This window comes from Hemiscyllium ocellatum, chromosome 6 (genome assembly GCF_020745735.1).
Source record: "Hemiscyllium ocellatum isolate sHemOce1 chromosome 6, sHemOce1.pat.X.cur, whole genome shotgun sequence".
NCBI classification, from domain to species: Eukaryota; Metazoa; Chordata; class Chondrichthyes; order Orectolobiformes; family Hemiscylliidae; genus Hemiscyllium; species Hemiscyllium ocellatum.
The window spans coordinates 57298529-57319852 of NC_083406.1; the positions used below are offsets into that span (position 1 = coordinate 57298529).

At 41.2% G+C, this 21324-nt stretch overlaps 1 protein-coding gene across 2 annotated transcripts in view; it reads right to left on the minus strand.

The window, feature by feature from the left end:
• Positions 1-21324, minus strand: part of LOC132816705 (beta-1,4-galactosyltransferase 3-like) — a 53859-nt gene that overhangs the window by 24117 nt on the left and 8418 nt on the right. For both annotated transcript variants that reach the window (XM_060826589.1, XM_060826588.1), the window contains exon 2: positions 19064-19299. In XM_060826589.1, the coding sequence (XP_060682572.1) occupies positions 19064-19299 (236 nt within the window). The remainder of the gene's footprint in view (positions 1-19063; positions 19300-21324) is intronic.

Genomic DNA, 21324 nt, shown 5'->3' on the forward strand with positions numbered 1-21324 from the left:
AGACTTTGGGGTGCTATGGTGCAGAAGGATCTAGGTATACTTGTTCATTAAATCACAGAACTAGCATGCAGGTACAGCAGGCAATAAACAAAGTGAATGGAATGTAGGCTTTTATAGCTAAAGGAACAGAATATAAAAAGATAAGTAAGTATTGTTGCAATTATAAAAGGTATTGTTGAGACCGCATCTAGAGTGTCGTACACAGTTTTAGTCCTTTTATTTGAGGGGAGATGTAGCGGCATTAGAGGCAGTTCAGAGGAGGTTCACCAGATCAATCCCAGAGAGGAGGGGTAAGTCATATTAAGAGGTATTGACTAGTTTAGGCCTCTTCTCTTTAGAATTTAGAAGAATGAGGGGAGATGTAGGAGGTATTCAAGATAATAAAAGGCATGGATAAAATCATTATTGACCGGATGCTTCCTCTTGTAGGGCATTTTAGGATGAGCAGTCATAGTATTAGGATAAGAGTAGCAAATTTAAAAGAGAGTTGAGGAGAAACTACTCCGCCCAAAGAGTTGTGAATCTGTGGAATTCACTATCCCCCAAAGTGCGATGGACAGTGAGTAAATTTGAGTTAGACACATTTTTAACCGGTAATGAGTTGAAGGGACGTAGAGAGAAGGCAGGAAAATGCGGGTGAGGAGCACATCAGCCATGATCGAATGGCACAGATAACCCGATAGGCCAAATGGCCTAATTCTTCTCCTACATCTTATGAAGCAGCTGAAATGGACCACCATATACATACCATGGTAGGCATTTACAGTGTAGTGGTAGTGTCCCTACCTCTGAACCAAGATGTCCAAGTTCACATATCTGCTAAAAAGACTTGTAATAACATCTTTGAACAGTTTGATTGAAATATCTATAAATGCTTTATCACAAGAGTTTGCCAGTGTCTCTACTGCTGAGCCAGAAGGTTTGGGTTCAAGCCAGATCTGCTCTAGTGGGGTGTTGTAATACATTTGAACACATCAATTTAAAAATTTACCTATAAATACTATGGTGACAAGAGCAGGCCACAGCTTTACAGTTCTGCAGCACATGACTCAGTTCCTGAATCCACAAAGACTGCACAGCATGTACCAGGTAAAAAATTTGAACATGATGGAATATGCTCCATTTGCTTGGATGAATGCATTATCAATAAGACATAAGCAGCTCAATACCACGCAGGATAAAGCAGCCATTTGATCTGTACCAATATTCTTAAACATTCCCTTACTCCACCAACACAGTGTGTACATCACCTGTGCTGCAGTTCCTAACCAAGGTTTATTTGACAGCATCTTCCAAACTTGCAATTCTAAAGCTTCAACGAAAAGGCAGCAAATACCATGAACACATCACCACCAGCAAGTTTCACTCTAAGGCATACACCATTTCAAACTGAACCTTTTTAATCATTGTACTTTTGTATTACTGTAACTTCACTGTCAGTGGTTCAAAATTCAAGAATCCTAGCTCTGACAACAGTGTATACCCATGGACTGCAGTGCTTCAAAGATGATAGTTCATTATCACCTTCGATGGACAAAAGTTTGCAACTTATATAGTAGCACCCACATAATGAATGATGTAAAAAGAAACAGGACTTTGTCACTACCTTGAATCATAAACACTTAGATTCCCAATGACAGGCAATAAGCTGACTGGTCTGTTGTTCCTCCACTTCTCTTTATCATCTCTCAAACAGCAGTGTCATTCACAAGTTTCCTACCTACAGGGGCAGTTCCCAAATTGAGAATACTGTAGAAAGTTATAATTAGGATATCTGAAATAATCATATCTAAATCCTTGAAAGCTCTCCAAGGGAAAGCACTTGGCCTTGGAGATTTGTTGCTCTTTAGTGGCATTAATGTTTCCACCACTATTATGTTGCTTACATTAGTTTCCTTGGGATTGAGACATTCTTGTGCTTTTCACTAGAGAAAATTCTAACAAGGCAATAGGGAACTTTCCCTTTTATCAAAATCACAGTTACCCATTGTCAAAAATAAAATGTTACATCTGACCCCACACCTATTTCTTCCAAGATAAAACAAAGTGCAGAAATTCAAGCAGTCTGGCAGCACCTATAGAGAGAAAGAGAATTAGCTTTTCATTTCAGACAGTCTTCTTGAGGCAAGCCCATTTCCACCATAATTCTTATCACAGTATAATTCAGCAACTGTTTTCCAGAAGTAGAATGATATTTCATGCTGAACATCATTGAAGTTTGCAACCACGAACACATTAAGCATGGTTAATAAACTGCCACCTGCAGACAAAGGGACAGGTTATTTGATACAATCCATCAATTGTTGGGACATATGGCTGACATACTGGCATCAAACCCAACACACTTTCAAGTTGGTTCAAAGTGACCCACACTGTAGCATCAGATACGCAAACTAGTTCAGACATTCAATGTTACTTACATTCTGTTCTAATTATTGAATTAACCAAACAACTGCATTCAGTTTCTATGCCTCCTTCCAGTGAACACCATCCTTGATCCAAATTGCCAAAGCCAGTATTTTGATTGTCCTTCTGACTGCTATCAGCCCTAATGTCACCAACAGCAAGTGCAATGCACCTCCTGAATGCGATTAGTTTGTGCTCCCTCATTTTCTATTTTGCCTAGGATCCCCTTACCCTATACCACAGATCATAGCAACAACATTCAGAGCTGCTCTCACTCCATGACATGTCAGTGGTCTAAACCAAATTGTCCAGGTATGGTTAGTCCTCCTACTTTGTGTAGGAGTCTACAATGCACATCCCAGCTAAATTACTCGGGAGAAAGGAGTGCTTTTCACAACCACTAGATTTCTCAAATGCAACCAACTTTTCAACCATTGAAATACCCCTGTGAGATATTAAAGGGTTATGCTGATCCTGCTCTGCTGACCTGCAGGAAATTGGATGTGCCAAGGAGACGGTGGTATGCCTCTGTCTTATAGGTAGATTGTAAGGAATTTACATTCCCATCCCTTGCCATTCAGAGCTATTTGCATGGCCATTTCCTAGTTATTCAGTGTAAAAGAATTACACTGCCCTAATCAGAAATCAATAAGAACATTGCAATTAAAATTCTGACTACTCCCTGCAGTTTTAAAAAAAAACAAATTCACAACAGATCTGGTCATTAAGGGATGATTCACATTATATTGTTTCTAGAAATGAGGTAAATCACCACATTGTGTAGTGAGTGGCAGGTGACTGCGGGTCGTCTGGTGGGTGTTACTGACTAATGTGAAACTCATACTGTACAAAAGGAAGAGCAGGTTCCTTTGTTCAGAGAGGTGTTTGACACTGCTCTGCAAGCCCTGTGAAGTGTTAAGGGTACCTCCAGAAGCTTGTATTTGCTTAATAATATTTTGGTTGTCCACAGAAATTGGTGTGTTGCAGTTGCACCAAGTGTGTGAAAATCTGAAGGGAAAACAAAAAGAACCCAACACTTGTACTTACTAAAGTACAATGTGCTGTAATCAAAGAAAATACATAAATTCATATGGCCTGTACCTTCAGTACATTGTTCTACAGGTGATGAAAATGGTACACCAATATGCTATCCAGACAAAAGGTTCAACAATTTAGCCCTTCACTGTCTCAAATGTATTCTCTGTATTCCTTGGCAGGGCAAAGTCACCGATTCAGACATCATACTGCATCTTCTGCCAACATATACTTGTTCATAAATCTGCACTGGCACAGCTAAATTCATACAAATCAGATGGATGACATCATGAAGCGGTTAGCACTGCTGCCTTGCAGCGCCAGGAACCCTGGTTCGACTCCAGCCTCGGGCAACCGTCTGCGTGGGTTTCTTCTGGGTGCTCATGTTTCCTCCCACAGTCCAAAGATGTGCAGGTCAGGTGAATTGGCCATACTAAATTGCCCATAGTGATAGGTGCATTAGTAGGGGAATGGGTCTGGATGGGTTACTCTTTGGAGGGTCGGAGTGGACTTGTTGGGTCAAAGGGCCCGTTTCCGCACTGTACAGAATCTAATCTAACCTTGAAGTTGACAACCATATACTAAAAGATCTTTGGTTTGGTAAACTGACCATCAAGTTTGACTTCTTTCTGGCCATATACATCCATAAGATGACTTGCAAGATAAATATGAACATGGTGGATGCCAAAAGGAGGGAGCAAGTCAGCAAAATCTGTGACTTCTGAAGGCTAACTGTTTGGAGAAATACTAAGAGGCATTAGTTAAGCAAGCATAAACAAAAATCTCAGAAATCAGGACAGCAAATCATGCAGCTCCTCAGCCCAATGTTGTCCTCTGCAGCAAGTGAAGCAGTCACTTTCAGGCCATTCTAAAGTTCCTGTGCCACAGACTGTAGTATGCTCATCAAGTCTTCAGTATGAAGCATTTCATGAATGAAGACTGCCAATTATGACATGCCCACTGAAGTATCAGACCTTGCTGCCAACCTAACCACCCAAAAGAAACTAAAATCTAAAACTCAATGCCAAAAGTAGGACTTCTAGGCCAGTGCAAATCATATAACTTTCATTATGCTGGTTACTTTTGAATGATTGGCTTAAGGAACAGTCAGAGTCAGATGTACAACACGGAAACAGAACCTTCGATCTGATATTCTGACCTAATCTAGTCCCATCTGCCAGCACTTAGCCCATATCCTTCTAAATCCTTCCTAATCACATACCCATTTCGATGCCTTTTAAATGCTGTAATTGCACCAGTTTCCACCACTTCCTCTGGCAGCTCATTCCATACATGCACCATCGTCTCCATGAAAAATTTGCCTGTCGGTCCCTTTTAAATTTTTCCCCCTCTCACCCTACATCTTCTAGTTCTGGACTTGCTCATCCTAGGGAAAAGACCTTGTCTATGCCCCTCATGATTTTAAGCCTCTATAAAAGGTAACCCCTCAGCCTCAGACGCTCCAGGGAAGAGAGCCCCTAATTGCTAGTTCTCCCTGTATTCCACATGACCTCACCTTGCTAATCAATCTACCATGAGGAACCTTGTCAAACGCCTTGCTAAAGTCAGTGTTCATCACGTCCACTGCTCTGCCCTCAATCCTCTGTTACTTTTTAAAAAAAACTCAAGTTTGTGATACATCATTTCCTACATACAAAGCCATATTGACTATCCCTAAACATTCCTTGCATTTCCAAATGCATGCAAATTCTGTCCCTCAGGATTCCCACCACCAAGCGGCAGGCTCACCTGGTTTGTCCTTATCACCTTTCTTAATAGTAGAACCACATTAGCCAACCTTCAGTCTTCTGTCACCTCACTTGTGACTATCAGTGATAAAAATATCTCAGCAAGGGGCCCAACAATCACTTCCTTAGCTTCCCACCGAGTTCTAGTGTACACCTGATTAGATCCTGGGGGTTTATCCACTTCTACATCAACTGGCAGAGGTCTTCAGACATCTTCAACTTCTCACTGCAGCAGGCCACTGTCCATGCCTGTTTCAAGAGGGCCAACATCATCCCTGTGCCTAGGAAGGCTCATGCATCATGTCTCAATGGCTACCGTCCAGTGGTCCTAACGTCAGTGGTCATGAAGTGCTTTGAAAGGCTGGTCATGGCATTAGTCAACTCCAACCTCCTCACTACTCTTGACTCACTCCAATTTACCTATTGAACCAACAGATCCACGTCAGATGCCATATCACTTACTCTTCACTGCCCCCGAAACAGCCTGACATCAAGAACAGCTACGTAAGAATCCTACTCATTGTTGAAGGCTGAACTGTAGTCCCTATTATCCACTCGAGACTGATTACTAAACTTAGTGATCTTGAACTAAGCCCCATTCTCTCCAACAGTGTCCTCAGTTTCCTGACCCACAGGCCACAATCAGTGAAGAGTGGGGAGAATATTTCATCCTTAATAACACAATACTGGGGCCCCAGGGGTGTGTACTCAGCCCCCTACTGTACTCATTGTGTACTCATGACTGCATCACCAAATACCAGACTAACGCAATTTACAAGTTCGCTGATGACACCACCATAGTCAGTCGAATCTCAGATGGTGACAAAAACAGATGGGAGGTGGAAGACCTGGAAAAATGGTGCACTGAGAACAACCTAGCTCTCAATGTCAGCAAAACCATGGAATTCATTCACTTTTGACGGGATGTTACTCATGCCACCCTACACATTTAACAGCAGAGGTGGAACAAGTGGAGTGTCAAGCTCCTGGGAGTGGTCACCAACAAGCTTTCATGCACTGTTCATGTGGACGCACTGGTTACAAAGGCCCATCAACATCTCATCAGGTAGCTGAGAAAATTTGGCATGATGGCAAATATCCTTGCCAACTTTGATAGGTGCATCAGCAAGAGCTTTCCGTCTGGGTATATCACTGGTATAGCGACTGCACCATTCAAGATTGGAGATGGTTAGAGTGGTGAACTTGGCCTGGACAGTCACAAAAGGCCAGCCTTTCATCTCTAGAATCCATCTACCAGGCCTGCTGTCAAGGAAAGGCCGCCAGCATTCTCAAAGATCCATCCCACCTGGACAATGTTTTTCTACAACCTCAACCATCGGGAGAAGGTACAGTAGCCTGAACACACGCACCACTGATTTCACAACAGTTTCTACCGTACTGTTAGAATACTGAATGGACTCAAACTCTTAACATTCACCTGTACCTGTGTTTTTGTTTTGCCATTGTTTACCTATAATTATTAAATAATCTATGCTATTTAATCTGGTCTGCCTGTATTGCTCGCAAGACAAAGCTTTTCACTGTGCCTCAGTACATGCAACAATAAATTTAATTTAATTCTATGCAATTCACACATCCAGCACTACCTCCTCTGTAAAAGTTTTAAACAAAACAGAATTTACAAGATTACTGAATGAAACAAAGCAACAGGAAACAAAATACAGATAAACTTAACCTCTCTGAAAACCCAACATACCAGCCCAACTTAATGCTGCTCCAAATACTTGCAACAATACCCTCAAACACCCTTTGGCACAAAAGGCAACAAAACAAAAAACTTCTTACAGGATAGAAATCAGAGAGAGTACCAGCCTGAAGCTGCTTCTTTGGGTCCAGCAGCTTTTTTCCCCCCATTTAACTGCTAAAATCCGAACCAGAGAAAAGCTGAGCTGAGAAGTGACCACTCCCCTTACATTCTAACAGTTATTTTTAAACTCAAAAGCCTTCTGCCTGAGGCAGTACCAGTTAGGTATTAAATTGGCCCTAAAACCCTTCAACCCCAGACTTTCCAGAGTCTGGGTCGTTTATTTCTCTGAAAACAAAAACAAGTACAGCATAACCTTGTTAAAGGAAACGCCTTGTCACAATTCCCTGAAATTTTGAGGACCAAATTGAACAGTATTAAAGCTGGCAAATGAAACAAAAAAAAAAGAGGTATAACAGTAGGTCATTCAGCCTTTCACGTGTGCTCCGCCATTCAACATGATCATGGCTGATCATCCAACTCAGTCGTGCTTTCTCCCCTTTGAGCCACATTTAACCCCAACAACTACATTCAACTACATTATGGAATTCAATGTAGCTAAGTGTGAAGTCATTCACTTTGGTAGGAGTAACAAGATGATGGATTACTGGGCTAATGGTAGGCTACTTGGTAGTGTGGATGAGCAGAGGGATCTTGGTGTCCATGTACACAGATCTCTGAAAGTTGCCACCCAGATAAATATAGTGCTGTGAAGGCAGCATATGGTGTACTGGGATTTATTGGTAGAGGAATTGAGTTCCGGAGTCCTGAGGTCATGTTGCAGTTGGTGCGGCCTCATCTGGAGTATTGTGTGCAGTTTTGGTCGCCATACAATAGGAAGGATGTGGAGGCATTGGAACGAGTGCAGAGGAGGTTTACCAGGATGTTGCCTGGCATGGTAGGAAGATCGTATGAGGAAAGGCTGAGGCACTTGGGGCTGTTCTCATTGGAGAAAAGAAGGTTTAGGGGAGATTTGATAGAGGTGTACAAGATGATTAGGGGTTTAGATAGGGTTGACAGTGAGAACCTTTTTCCGCTAATGGAGTCAGCTGTTACTAGGGGACACAGCTTTAAATTAAGGTGTGGTAGGTATAGGACAGATGTTAGGGGTAGATTCTTTACTCAGCTGGTTGTGAGTTCACGGAATGGCCTGCCAGTAGCAGTGGTGGACTCTCCCTATTTATGGTCATTTAAGCGGGCATTGGATAAGCATATGAAGGTTATTGGGCTAGTGTAGGTTAGGTAGGCTTCGGTCGGCGCAACATCGAGGGCCGAAGGGCCTGTACTGCGCTGTATTTTTCTATGTTCTATGTTCTTTCTTGAAAACATGCAATGCTTTGACCCAACCGCTCCCTATGACACGGAATTCCAAAAGCTTATCACTCGGGGTGAAATCTTTTTCATCTCAGTCTTAAGTGCCTACTTCATACCCTTAGGTTGCAACATCTGCATCTGGACTCCCTGGTCATTAGGCACATTCTTGCAACATTTACCATCTCGTCCTGTTGTTAGGAGTTTATAGGTCTTTAACACTCTCCCTCATTGTTCAAAACTTTAGTGAATATAGTCTTAATGAAAGCAATGTCTTCGTGTGAAAGTGTGCTGCTGCCATCCCACGAATCAGTCCGGTAAGTCTTTGTTGCACCCTCTCCATAGCCAGACATCCATCCTGAGATTAATAAACCAAAATAGCACACAACATTCCAGTTCCTGGTCTCACCAAGGCCCTGTAGAATTATAGGGAGACATCCCTGCTCCTATACTCTAATTGTCTTGCTATGAAGGCCAACATACCATTTGCCATCTTCTCTGGCTGCACACTCCTCTCTCTCAATCTATCACCATTCAGATAATCAGCCAAGAATTTGTCCAGTCACAGCATGCGGGGTTCCCCATGGGAGACTGATCAGCAAAGTTAGGTCTCACGGAATAAAGGGAGAACTAGCCATTTGGATACAGAACTGGCTCAAAAGGTAGAAGACAGAGTGGTGGTGGAGGGTTGCTTTTCAGACAGGAAGCTGGTGACCAGTGGAGTGCCACAAGGATCGGTGCTGGGTCCTCTACTTTTTGTCATTTACATAAATGATTTGGATGCAAGCATAAGAGGTACAATTAGGAAGTTTGCAGATGACACTAAAATTGGAGATGTAGTGGTCAGTGAAGAGGGTTACCTCAGATTACAACAGGATCTGGATCAGATGGGCCAAGTAGTGGCAGATGGAATTTAATTTAGATAAATGTGAGGTGCTGCATTTTGGCCTTCATAAATCTTAGCAGGACTTACACACTTAATAGTAAGGTCCTGGGCTGTGTTGCTGAGCAAAGAGACCTTGGAGTACAGGTTCATAGCTCCTTGAAAATGGAGTCACAGGTAGATAGGACAGTGAAGGCGGTGTTTGGTATGGCTTTCTTTTATTGGTCAAAGTATTGAGTACAGGAGTTGGGAGGTCATGTTGCGGCTGTACAGGACATTGGTTAGGCCACTATTAGAATATTGCATGCAATTCTGGTCTCCTTCCTATCGGAAAGATGTTGTGAAACTTGAAAGGGTTCAGAAAAGATTTACTAGAATTTTGCCAGGGTTGAGCTATAGGGAGAGGCTGACAGGCTGGAGTTGTTTTCCCTGGAGACTCGGATGCTGAGAGGTGACCTTATACAGGTTTACAAAATTATGAGGGGCGTGGATAGGATAAAAAGACAGACTTTTCCCAGGGGTCGGAGATTCCAGAACTAGAGGACATAGGTTTAGGGTGAGAGGAGAAAGATATAAAAGAGACTCAAGGTGCAACTTTTTCACGCAGAGGGTGGTACATGTATGGAATGAGCTGCCAGAGGATGTGGTGGAGGCTGGTACAATTGCAACATTGAAAAAGGAATTTGGATGGACATATGAATAGGAAGGGTTTGGGGGGGATATGGGCTGGGTGCTGGCAGGTGGGACTAGATTGGGTTGGGATATCTGGTCAGCATGGACGGGTTGGACCGAAAAGTCTGTTTCCATGCTGTACATCTCTACGACTATGCACCTCATAGCTCACTGTCCCACCCAGCTTTGTTTCATCTGCAAAATTTGGAGTAGTGCACTTAGCTCATTCATCAAAATTATTAACAAATTGCATATTGCTAGATTCCAAGCACCGATGCCCGGGTACCCCTTTTATTTTTACTCTTGTTGTTTCCTACTGATCAACCTATTCTCTATCCAGCTCATTGTACTATATCAACTCATTACAATTCAATTTTGCATACTAACCTCTTCATTGAAAACCTTCTGAAAGCCCAAGTAAACTGCATACACTGGCTCCTGCTTATCAACTCTATTACAGGTAGACAACCCTTTATCCAAAATCCGAAATGCTCCAACATCTGAAGGCTTTTATGTGAAGTTTTTAATCTCATTATAAAGGTTGCTTGACATGCAAACATCTAAGTCAACTCCACAACCACTCGATGCACATCACTAGATGCGATGTGGGTGGGAGTGGCCCAGAACTGGCAGGCTTAATTCTGTCTCCGGGCCCATAGTACTCACAGCAGATTCGCTTTTCGGCAAGATTTTTCAAAATTTCACTGTCAAACTGTCACTTATTACGAAATTTGAAAAATTCTACATTCCGAAAACTAGTTGGTCCCAAGTGTTTCGGATAAAGGATTGTGTACCTGAAGTTATACGCTCAAGCCATTCCACAGATTTTTTTTTAAGTATGATTCGCCTTGCTGATTCTTTCCACTCCCACCTAAGTGTTCTGCAATAAAATCTTTTATAAGAGACTCTACATTGTCAGGCCAACTGGTCTATATAACTCCTGTTTTCTCTCTACCTCCATTTTTTTTTAAATTAGGCCCTCCAATCTATAGAAACCGTTCGAGTCTTGAAAGATGACCTTCAATGGAAGGAACAAATGTAAGTTTCTATCTTCCTCAGTTTTGCTGGTTGAGCACCTTAGTACTAGCCCTCAAGATTAGAATCATACTTCGCAGCTATGAATCTATCAACACTTCAGCATATAAAGGGTGTATTTTTAACCAACCTGTTTGGACATGCAATGACACTTCCATAACAGATGGGATTTGAACCTGGACCTTTCAATCCAGAGGGAGGCAGCCTCACTATACCTCAAGAGACCCACCTGGAACATTCTTTCCTGGATGTCAATTGGTGCTAAATCATATGTTAACTTTAAACCCAAGATCAATAGATGTTTGCAATTGTAGCATATTAAAGAATGCGGGGCAAAGGCAAGTAGATGCAGTTGTTACGAGAGCTTGGAACAAGTTCAAAGGGCTAATTGTCTTCCTCAAGCTTCTATTCAATTAACATTTACGACACACACACACACTCCAATGTAACTTTAAAAGTCCCAAGTGTCCTATCAGGAGAAATGTCCAATTTCTGAAATGTAAGCAAACCACACAGCTTTGAGATCACTTGTGAAACATCAAACAAAATTTGAAAAGCAAATGTTTCTTGACCACACAAGTCAGAAAAAAAAGTTACTGATTTAAGCCTACTTCACACAGCTGAAAACCAAAATACGAAAACATTGAAAAGCAGAATGGAGGAAAACATTCATTGAAATACCGACTGGATCATTAAGGGATCAGAAAGGATGGGCCAAAAAACAACTCATAAGGCGGAGGCAAATTTCAGATAAGCAAACTGGCCTTTTTTTTAAAAATAAAAAGCAAAACCAAAAAATTAAAGTTCGCCCAGTTGCATTTACAATGGCATGTTCAAATTATTTCTTACGGTTTGGAATATATTTGTAGAATGTAAGTAACTTAAACATTTTGCTTAATTTTTAAAAATCTGCCTATGTGTTGTAGATACTTTGAGACTTTTTTTTGAACAGGTGGGACTTGCACCCCGACCTCCTGGTTCAGAGCCCTGCTCAAACATTTCATTTAATCTGGAAATGTTGTCATCTCACATAACCAAATGACTTTCACATCACTGTGACTTTGTTTTTTAATTGTCACCTGAAATTTACATGCAAAGCCTATAATGAACAACAAGGACCATCAAAAGCACAGGGGTGGTTTGGGTGGGCAGGAAGTGGCTAAATCAAAGTGGTGTTGGGTGGGGAAATAATTACGTCTATCTCCTGCAGCACTTGGTAGAAGTACTGCCACGCACATCTGAACAACTTTCCCATGACCAAATCCTGAGTTAATTTTTTTTTAAAACCACTAATCATCAACATGTAGGCAATTAAATATCTGCAAGAAAAACTCAGTACGGGCAATGCAAGCCAAAAGTGGAGAGAGTTGTGGTGTAGTGAGAGCAGGAAAGGTCTAAATCAAAAGGCATGTACAAGAGGATCACCTTATTCTTAAGACAGAAGTGGTCCTAAAGGAAGAATGCTAAGCCTGGGGGGGATGCGGGAAGGCCAACTTTAACAAAAATTTGGCACAAGCTAGGGAATGTGGATTGGGAGCAGCTGTTTGAAGATAATTTGATGTGTGGGAGGCTTTTGAAGAGAGGTTGATTATAGTGCAGGACAAATATGTCCCTGTGAAAATGAGGGATAGAAATGGCAAGATTAGGGAACCAGGGATGTCAGATGAAATTGAGACGAAGAGAAAAAATGCACATAAATAAGGCCTAGGTGACTGAAAGCAAACGAAGCTTGGGAAGAATATTGGTAAAGTAGGACCAATCTGAAAAGAGGAATGAAGAGAGCTAAAAAAGGGGTCATGAAATATCTTTCGCAAACAAGGTTAAGGAAACTCCCAAAGCCTTTTATTCATATATAAGGAGCAAGAGGGTAACTAGAGAAAGGGTTGGCCCACTCAAGGACAAAAGATGAAAGTTGTGTGTGGAGTCAGACGAAATGGGTGAGATTCTTAATGAGTGCTTTACATCAGTTGACTGATGAGGAAAAGGCTGTAGATGTCATATACAAGGACTTCAGAAAGGCATTTTATAAAGGTTCCCCATGGTAGGCTGATGGAGAACTTGAAGTTGCATGGGGTCTGGGGTGTACAAGCTAGATGGATAGAAACTGGCTGGGCAACAGTAGGCAGTAGCAGCAGAAGGGAATTACTCAAAATGGAGACCAGTGGTGTTCCACAGGGATCCATGTTGGGACCACTGTTTGTCATGTACATAAGTGATCTGGAGGGAGGTATAGGTGGACTGATTCGTAGAATCCCTAGTGTGAAAACAGGCCATTTGACCCAATAAGTCCATACCAACCTTCTGAAAAGTAACCCACCCAGACCCATTCCCTTACCCAGACAAACACAGGGAGAATGTGAAAACTCCATACAGACAGCTGCCAAAGGACTCAAACCTGGGCCCTAGTGCTGTGAGGCAGCATTGCTAACCACTGAGCCATTATGCCATGATTAGCAAGTTTGCAGATGACACTAAGGATTGGTGGAGGAGCAGATAGCAAAGGGGACTGTCAGAGAATGCAGCAGAATGTAGATAGATTGGAGAGTTGGGCAGAGAAATGGCAGATGGAGTTCAATCTGGATAAGTGTGAGGTAATCCATTTTGGAAGATCCAATCCAAGAGCCAACCATACAGTAAATGGAAAAGCCCTGGGGAAAATTGGTGTACAGACAGATCTGTGTGTTCAGGTCCATTGTCACCTTCAGGGAACAACACAGGTCGATAGAGTGGTCAAGGAGGCATATGGCATACTTTACTTCATCAGATGGAATATTGAGTAGAAGTGCTGACAGGTCATGTTACAGTTGTATAGGACTTTGGTTAGGCCACATTTGAAATACTGCATACAATTCTGGTTGCCGCATCACAAGATATGAATGCTTTGGAGAGGGTACAAAAGGAGGTTCACCAGAATGTTGCTTAGTACGTAGGGCACTAGCTATGATGAGAGATGGAGTAGATTAAGATTACTCTCATCAGAAAGACAGGTTGAGGGGGGAACCCGATTGAGGCCTACAAAATCTGAGAGGTAGAGACAAGGTGGATAGCAAGAAACTTTTGCCCAGAGCGGGGGATACTCAACTACTCAGAATCGGAGTTCAAGGTGAGCGGGGAAAAAGTATAAAGGGAGGTGTGTGTAGAAAGTTCTTTATACAGAGAATGGTAGGTGCCTGGAACACATTGCCAGCAGAGGTGGTAGAGGTGGGCACAATAGCGTCATGTAAGATCCATGAATGGGCAGGGAGCAAAGTGATCCAGATCCTCAGAAAATAGGTGACAGTTTTAGATAGAGGATCTGGATTGGTGCAGGCTTGGAGGACCTATTCCTGTGCTGTAATTTTTTGTTCTTATTCACGGATGGATCTTCTGGAATAAGGAGCAAAACTTGACTTGATCTTGGGAAATAAAGCAGGCTAAGTGACTTGAAATGTCAGTGGGGGAGGACTTTGGGACCAGTAACGATAGTTTCATTAGTTTTAGAATTGTTGTGGAAAAGGATAAATCTGATCTAAATTTAGTGAAGGCGGCATTTGTTATGATTTACTTTATTGGACAGAGCACAGTAGAGGAATTGGGAGGTCATGTTGCAGCTGTACAGGACATTGCTTAGGCCACTTTTGGAATATAGGGTGCAATTCTGGTCTCCCTCCTATCAGAAGGATGTTGTGAAACTTGAAAGTGTTCAGAAAAGATTTACAAGCATATTGCAAGGGTTGGAGGATTTGAGCTATAGGGAAAGGTTGAATAGGCTGAGGCTGTTTTCCCTGGAGAGTCGGAGACTGAGGAGTGACCTTATAGAGATTTATAAAATCATGAGAGGCTTGGATACGGTAAATAAACAAGATCTTTTCTCTGAGGTGGGGGAATCCAGAACGAGGGGGCATAAGTTTAGGGTGAGGGAAAAATTTAAAATGGGATCCAAGGGGCAACATTTTCATGCAGAGGGTGGTGCATGTATGAAATGAGTTGCCAGAGGAAGTGGAGGCTAGTAAAATTATGTTTAAAAAGGCACCTAGAGGGATATATGATTAGGAAGGGTTACGAGAGATATGGACCAAGTGCTGGCAAATTAGGGACTAGATTAAAGTTAGGATAGCTGGTCGGCATGGACAAGTTGGATCGGATCAGAGGGTCTGATTCTGTGCTGTACATCTGAGTCTAACTGTTCTAAGTTAGAGGAAGGCCAATTTTGACAGTATTAGGTAAGAATTTGGAGAAGTTGATTAGGGGTGGATATTCTCAGGTGAAGGGACAGCTAGAAAGTGGGCGGCCTTTAAAAAGTGAGATGACCAGAGTCCAGAGACAGTGTGTTCCTGTTCGGGTGAAGGGCAAGGCTGGTAGATGTAGGAACGCTAGATAACTCTAGTAATCGAGATTTTGGTCAAGAGAAAGGATAGACAGCAGGGATCAAGTGAATCTCTAGCAGAGTATAAAAAGATAGTAAGAGCACACAGAGAGAAAAAAAAAATCAGCAGGACAGAAAGGGGACATGAGATAGCTTTGGCAGATAGGGTTAAAGAGAATCCAAAGGATTCTACAAATTAAAGACAAAAAAGGGTAACTAGGGAGAGAATGGGGCCCCTTTAAAGATCAGCAAAGCTGTTCACATGTGGAACCGCAGGAGATAAGGCAGAAACTAAATGAATATTTTGCATCAGTGTTTCCTTTGGGAGAAGGATATGGATGCTAGAGAACTTGGGGAAATAAATAGTGATACCTCAAAAAATGTCCATATTACAGTGGTTGTGCTGGATGTCTTAAAACAAAAGGTGGATAAATCCCTGGATCATAGGTGCACCATAGAACTGTGGGAAGCTAGTGAAGTGATTGCTGGGCCCTTTGCTAAGATATTGGCATTATCAATAGTCATAGTCGAAGTGCTGGAAGACTGGAGGGTGGCTAACAGTGCCATTTAAAGAAAGACGGTAAAGAAAAGCCAAGAACTATAGGTCAGTGAGTTTGATGTCAGTCATGGGCAGCTTGGAGGGGATCCTGAGAGGCAGGATGTGTGTGTGTTTGGAAAGCAGGAACTGATTAGGGATAATCAACATGGCTGTGTGGGAAATATATCTCATTAACTGAAGGTTTTTGAAGGAACAAAGAAGATAGATGACGACACAGCAGTGAACATGGTCTATGTGGACTTTAGTAAGGCATTTGACAAGGTTCCATGTGGTAGCCTGGTTAGCAAGATTAGATTATGTAAAATAGAGAGAACTACCCATTTGGATACAAAACTGGCTCCAAGATAGATAAAAAGGTAGTGGTGGAGGGTTGCTTTTTGGACTAGAGGCCTGTAACCAAAGGTGTGCCGCAAGGATCGATGCTGAGACAACTGCTTTTCATTTATAAAATGATTTGGATATGAATGTTTAGGAAATATGGTTAGTCAATTTGCAGACTCCACCAAAATTGGTAGTGTGGTGGACAGCAAAGAATGTTACCTCAGAGTACAGTGGGACCTTTTTCAGATGGGCAGTTGGCTAAGTGGCAGATGAGTTTAACGTAGATAAATGTTCAAGGTTTGTGCGAAGATTTGTAGCTCGGGTGCTCGTTGTTGTGGTTCTGTTCGCCGAGCTGGAAGTTTTTGTTGCAGTTGCAAACATTTCGTCCCCTGGCTAGGAGACATCATCAGTGCTCTGGAGCCTCCTGCGAAGCGCTTCTATGATGTTTCTTCCGGTATTTATAGTGGTCTGTCCTTGCCGCTTCCAGGTGTCAGTTTCAGCTGTCCGCTGTAGTGGTTGGTATATTGGGTCCAGGTCGATGTACTTGTTGGTGGAGTTTGTGGATGAATGCCATGCCTCTAGGAATTTCCTGGCTGTTCGCTGTCTGGCTTGCCCTATGATAGTAGTGTTTTCCCAGTCGAATTCATGTTGCTTGTTGTCTGAGTGTGTGGCTACTAGGGATAGCTGGTCGTGTCGTTTCGTGGCTAGTTGATGTTCATGTATGCGGATTGTTAGCTGTCTTCCTGTTTGTCCTATATAGTGTTTTGTGCAGTCCTTGCATGGTATTTTGTAAACTACATTAGTTTTGCTCATGTTGGGTATCGGCTCTTTTGTTCTAGTAAGTTGTTGTCCGAGCATGGCTGCTGGTTTGTGTGCCGTTATGAGTCCTAAGGGTCGCAGTAGTCTGGCTGTCAGTTCTGAGACGCTCCTGATGTATGGAAGTGTGGCTAGTCCTTTTGGTTGTGGCATGTCCTCGTTCCGTGGTCTATCTCTTAGGCATCTGTTGATAAAGTTGCGTGGGTATCCGTTTTTGGCGAATACCTTGTATAGGTGTTCCTCTTCCTCTTTTCGCAGTTCTGGTGTACTGCAGTGTGTTGTGGCTCTTTTGAATAGTGTCCTGATGCAGCTTCGTTTGTGTGTGTTGGGGTGGTTACTTTCATAGTTTAGGACTTGGTCTGTGTGTGTTGTTTTCCTGTGTACCCTTGTGGTGAATTCTCCGTTCGGTGTTCTCTGTACCATCACGTCTAGGAATGGGAGTTGGCTATCCTTTTCTTCTTCTCTCGTGAATTGGATTCCTGCGAGTGTGGCGTTGATGATCCGGTGTGTTTTTTCTATTTCCGTGTTTTTGATGATTACAAACGTGTCATCGACATATCTGACCCAGAGTAGATAAATGTGAGCTGCTGCAGTTTGGTAGGGAAGATCAGGGCAGGATTTATACACTTAATGATAAGTCCTGGGGAGTGTTGCCCAATAAAGTGACCTTGGGGTGCTTTGAAGAACAGAGCACAGGCCGATAAGGTAGTGAAGGTGGTGTTTGGTATGCTTGCTTTTATTGATCAGTGCTTTGATTACAGGAGTTGGAAGAGGCTGTACAGGACATTGGTTAGGTCACTTTTGGACTGTGGCATTCAATTCTGGTCTCCCTCCTATCAGAAAGATGTTGTGAAACTTGAAAGGGTTCAGAAAAGATTTACGAGGATGTTACCAGAGTCAGAGGATTTGAGCCATAGGGAGAGGCTGAATCGGCTTGGGTTTTTTCTCCCGGAGGCTGAGGAAAGACATTAGAGAGCTATAAAATCACGAGGGTGATTAGACAAGATGTTTTCCCTGGAGTAGAGTCGTCCAAAACTAGAGGGCATACATTTAAAAGGAGAGAGGGGAAAAGATTTTAAAAAAGGGACCTAAGGAGTAACTTTTTCCACAGAAGATGGTGCGTGTGTGGAATGACCTAGGAAGGTTTAATGTGATATGGGCCAAATGCTGGCAAATGGGACTAATTGACTTAGGATATCTAGTCAGAATGGAGGAGGAGTTGGGCAGAAGGGTCTGTACCTGTGCAGTGAGCCTATGACCTCTGGAAGTGGGGGCTCTAGAGTCTGGACCTCATTCCAGGGGTAGGGACACACCACTGTACAAGATGACCCAGTATTGTTAAGAAACCGATTCACCTGCCCTCAATTTCCATTTAGCTAGAAGTAACCAAATATACCAGCATGAATTCAAAATGAAGAATGATAACCATCTAGATTCTGGCAATGGTAATCAATTTTTCTGTTATAGTGAGAATATTGGTGAATTGGTGCAAACATCTCAGGAAATTATGGCAGTGTGAATAGATCTATGATTTGCATTATTTATATTGGCCTACTTCCAATATAAAATAAACCTAGCAGTATTGGTTTGCCAGCCTGCAGGAATGTGAGCCAATTTTAGTTTCTGCTACTTAATCTACAGTTAGTTATCATAAACTACAATTACTATAGGAGATGAAAAATCTTAAGAACAGAGTTAAAAACAAAATGAATGGAATAAAACGAAAGAAAAAAATAAATTTAACCAAATGAAGAAAATCATATGTTAGCTTTCATTTAATGCACTATTATGTAGGAGGCTTAAGCTGTTCTTTTTAAAAAAAAACTGGAGGGTTAATCCTAGTTGATTTGAGCCATTAAACCCTGTGACACTGGATTGTTAGACGTTAATGATCCACTTGGCTTTTCTTCCAAAGCAAAAAAAAAACACAAGTCAGCTATCAAAATAATTAAAATATATATTAAAAGAATTAAAATTCTATGGATGAAATTCTGATGCTTTCCGCACTTGCTCCAACAAATTAACATACCCTTTAACAAGATCGCGACTTTCAAGTACAAATGTAAGGACTGCACTATAAATTTCACGTAAGCTTTTAAAAGCTGACTAATAAAACTAGAGACCAAATCAATTCATTCTGTTCACAAATATGTTTTGAGTTTATTACCTGGTGGATGACATATATTGCATACTGAAGCTGTTGGCGTTGTAAGAATGGATGAAGGTAATATAGAAGATGACGCAGATGTGGCTCTCTGTTGCGATGTGGAACAAGGATTGCTGTTTTATATTGAGCTTTGCAGTGTGGGGGTGAGTACCGTCCACCAGCTTGAACATATGGATTTTTTCTTGCAATTTTGCTCATAAGTGGAACTTTCTGAAAGCTGATAGTCAGTGGTCCAACTGTAAATGTTGACAGCAGATCAGTCTAAAGCACATGCTTGAAGTAATAGACATGAAACATTTTCAATTATAGATGAGCAATTATTCACCTTTCATTCAAAATAATGGAATAAAATTTGAGGTCCAAAGCCTCAAACCTAGCTCGTCTGCATTTCTTCAGGAGATTTTAGGACAATGCTTTTACATATATACCTGTACTGCAAATTAATTTTCTGGGCAGCTATTTTCTCTCTGCAAATGTTATGTTTCACAAAGTAAAATGGAGTAGAAAAGTATTGCAATATTATGCTAAACAAAAGCTTGTAATAAATTTCAAAGTGAATTTTTTTGTTTAAACAGGTCAGTTGCCTATAAGCACCTCTGTCCCCTGCAGTATTACAGTACCATAGTGTCAAACTAACTTAGTTATCATGATTGCAACTATAAAAAGTGATACATCAACGAGAGAATAAATATTTCTTTACAGGGATGGAAAAATACACTTTCTAATTAAAATCAAGGTTGGTTGCTCTACAGAAATACAAACACATTTATTTTTGTCAGTCTAACAATAACACCTTCTACAGCACAAAAAAATACTTCAAGTATTTTGGGACATCCTAGCAAAATTAAATACTTCATAAAGGTAAATTGGCTCATTGTTCACTAATTAGTCATTTTTTCACTGCAACACAACATTTGAATAATTTTTAAAAATCACATCTGTCAAAACTAATTTTTGTAAACATCTTGTGCAAATGAAAAAGAATTCTAGAATGGGGAAACAACTGTAATTTTGTCTAGAACAGATTCTACAATGTAGGATTGCAGATTTTTCCCCTTCTCCTAAATACAGTTATCTCAGGACATACTTCTCTCTTGAAAGTGTTTCATATAGAAAGCTCATGCTAGACTCTGGAAACATTGAGCATATTGCTCCGATTTGTCTGAAGCAAATTTCTGCATTTAAAGAATCTGAAACAATGGAACAACTAGAGAGAACATTTTGCAGTTGAGACGGAATTTTCTTTTGATCAAATCATTGACAGTATGCCCAAGCAACTAATATAGCTACTTGTGTCAAAAATGGAGATGTTTAATTCCTAAAAGTTACAAATTAATTGGAAAAATAATATGCCAATTCTGCCCCCTTCCCCCAAATATATTTTCATTTCCATTGATTAGGACAGAAAGGTTGGACAGGTGAATCACTGGTGCTAGGTAAAAACAATGACCGCAGATGCTGGAAACCAGATTCTAGATTAGAAGGGCTTTTGCCCGAAACGCCGGTTTTCCTGCTCCTTGGATGCTGCCTGAACTGCAGTGATTTTCCAGCACCACTCTAATCCAGAATCACTGGTGCTGCCAATTTGAAGTCCACTCCACGAAAACAAATGAAATCAAGGAGGATAGACATTTTGCATTTTAAAAATATACCCATTGGTTTGGAAAAATCAAGTGTGGAAGTTAAATGTGTAATTTCTAACAATTACGGAGAACAACTTTGCCATTAAAATAATTCTGCAATAACAGTGCATCAATACATCCAACATTCTAAACCTGCTTCAATTTATAACATCCATTGGTCAAAGACTCAGAATCTGAAATAATTACTAGATTTTTGTAAATCTATAATAGGTTTACTTGTAATGTTACAAGATAAAATTAGCAACCCCATAACAGGTCACGTTTTTATAATGACTCAAATATACTTGCATTAATACCTTAAATCTCAGGAAAACAAACACCTAGTATTCCTTTGATTTCTAAAGATGTGATAGCACATTTTTGGCTTACACGAAAAACAAAGTTAAAAACCAAAAATGTAATGTCAGTGTTTGCAGACCAGCATTCACAATTTAATTCATCTGGTTTATATCCAAAAAAAACTAGATAAATTGCAGTTTAGTTAGAGTCCATTCCCTGCTGCAACTGCAACACAGTTTTTTTTAAATTTGGAAAATTTCACATGCACAGCCAGCAGTAAACTTAGGCCACATTTCAAACTTAGGTTTGAAATGTTTCCACTGATGTAACCATCTATAC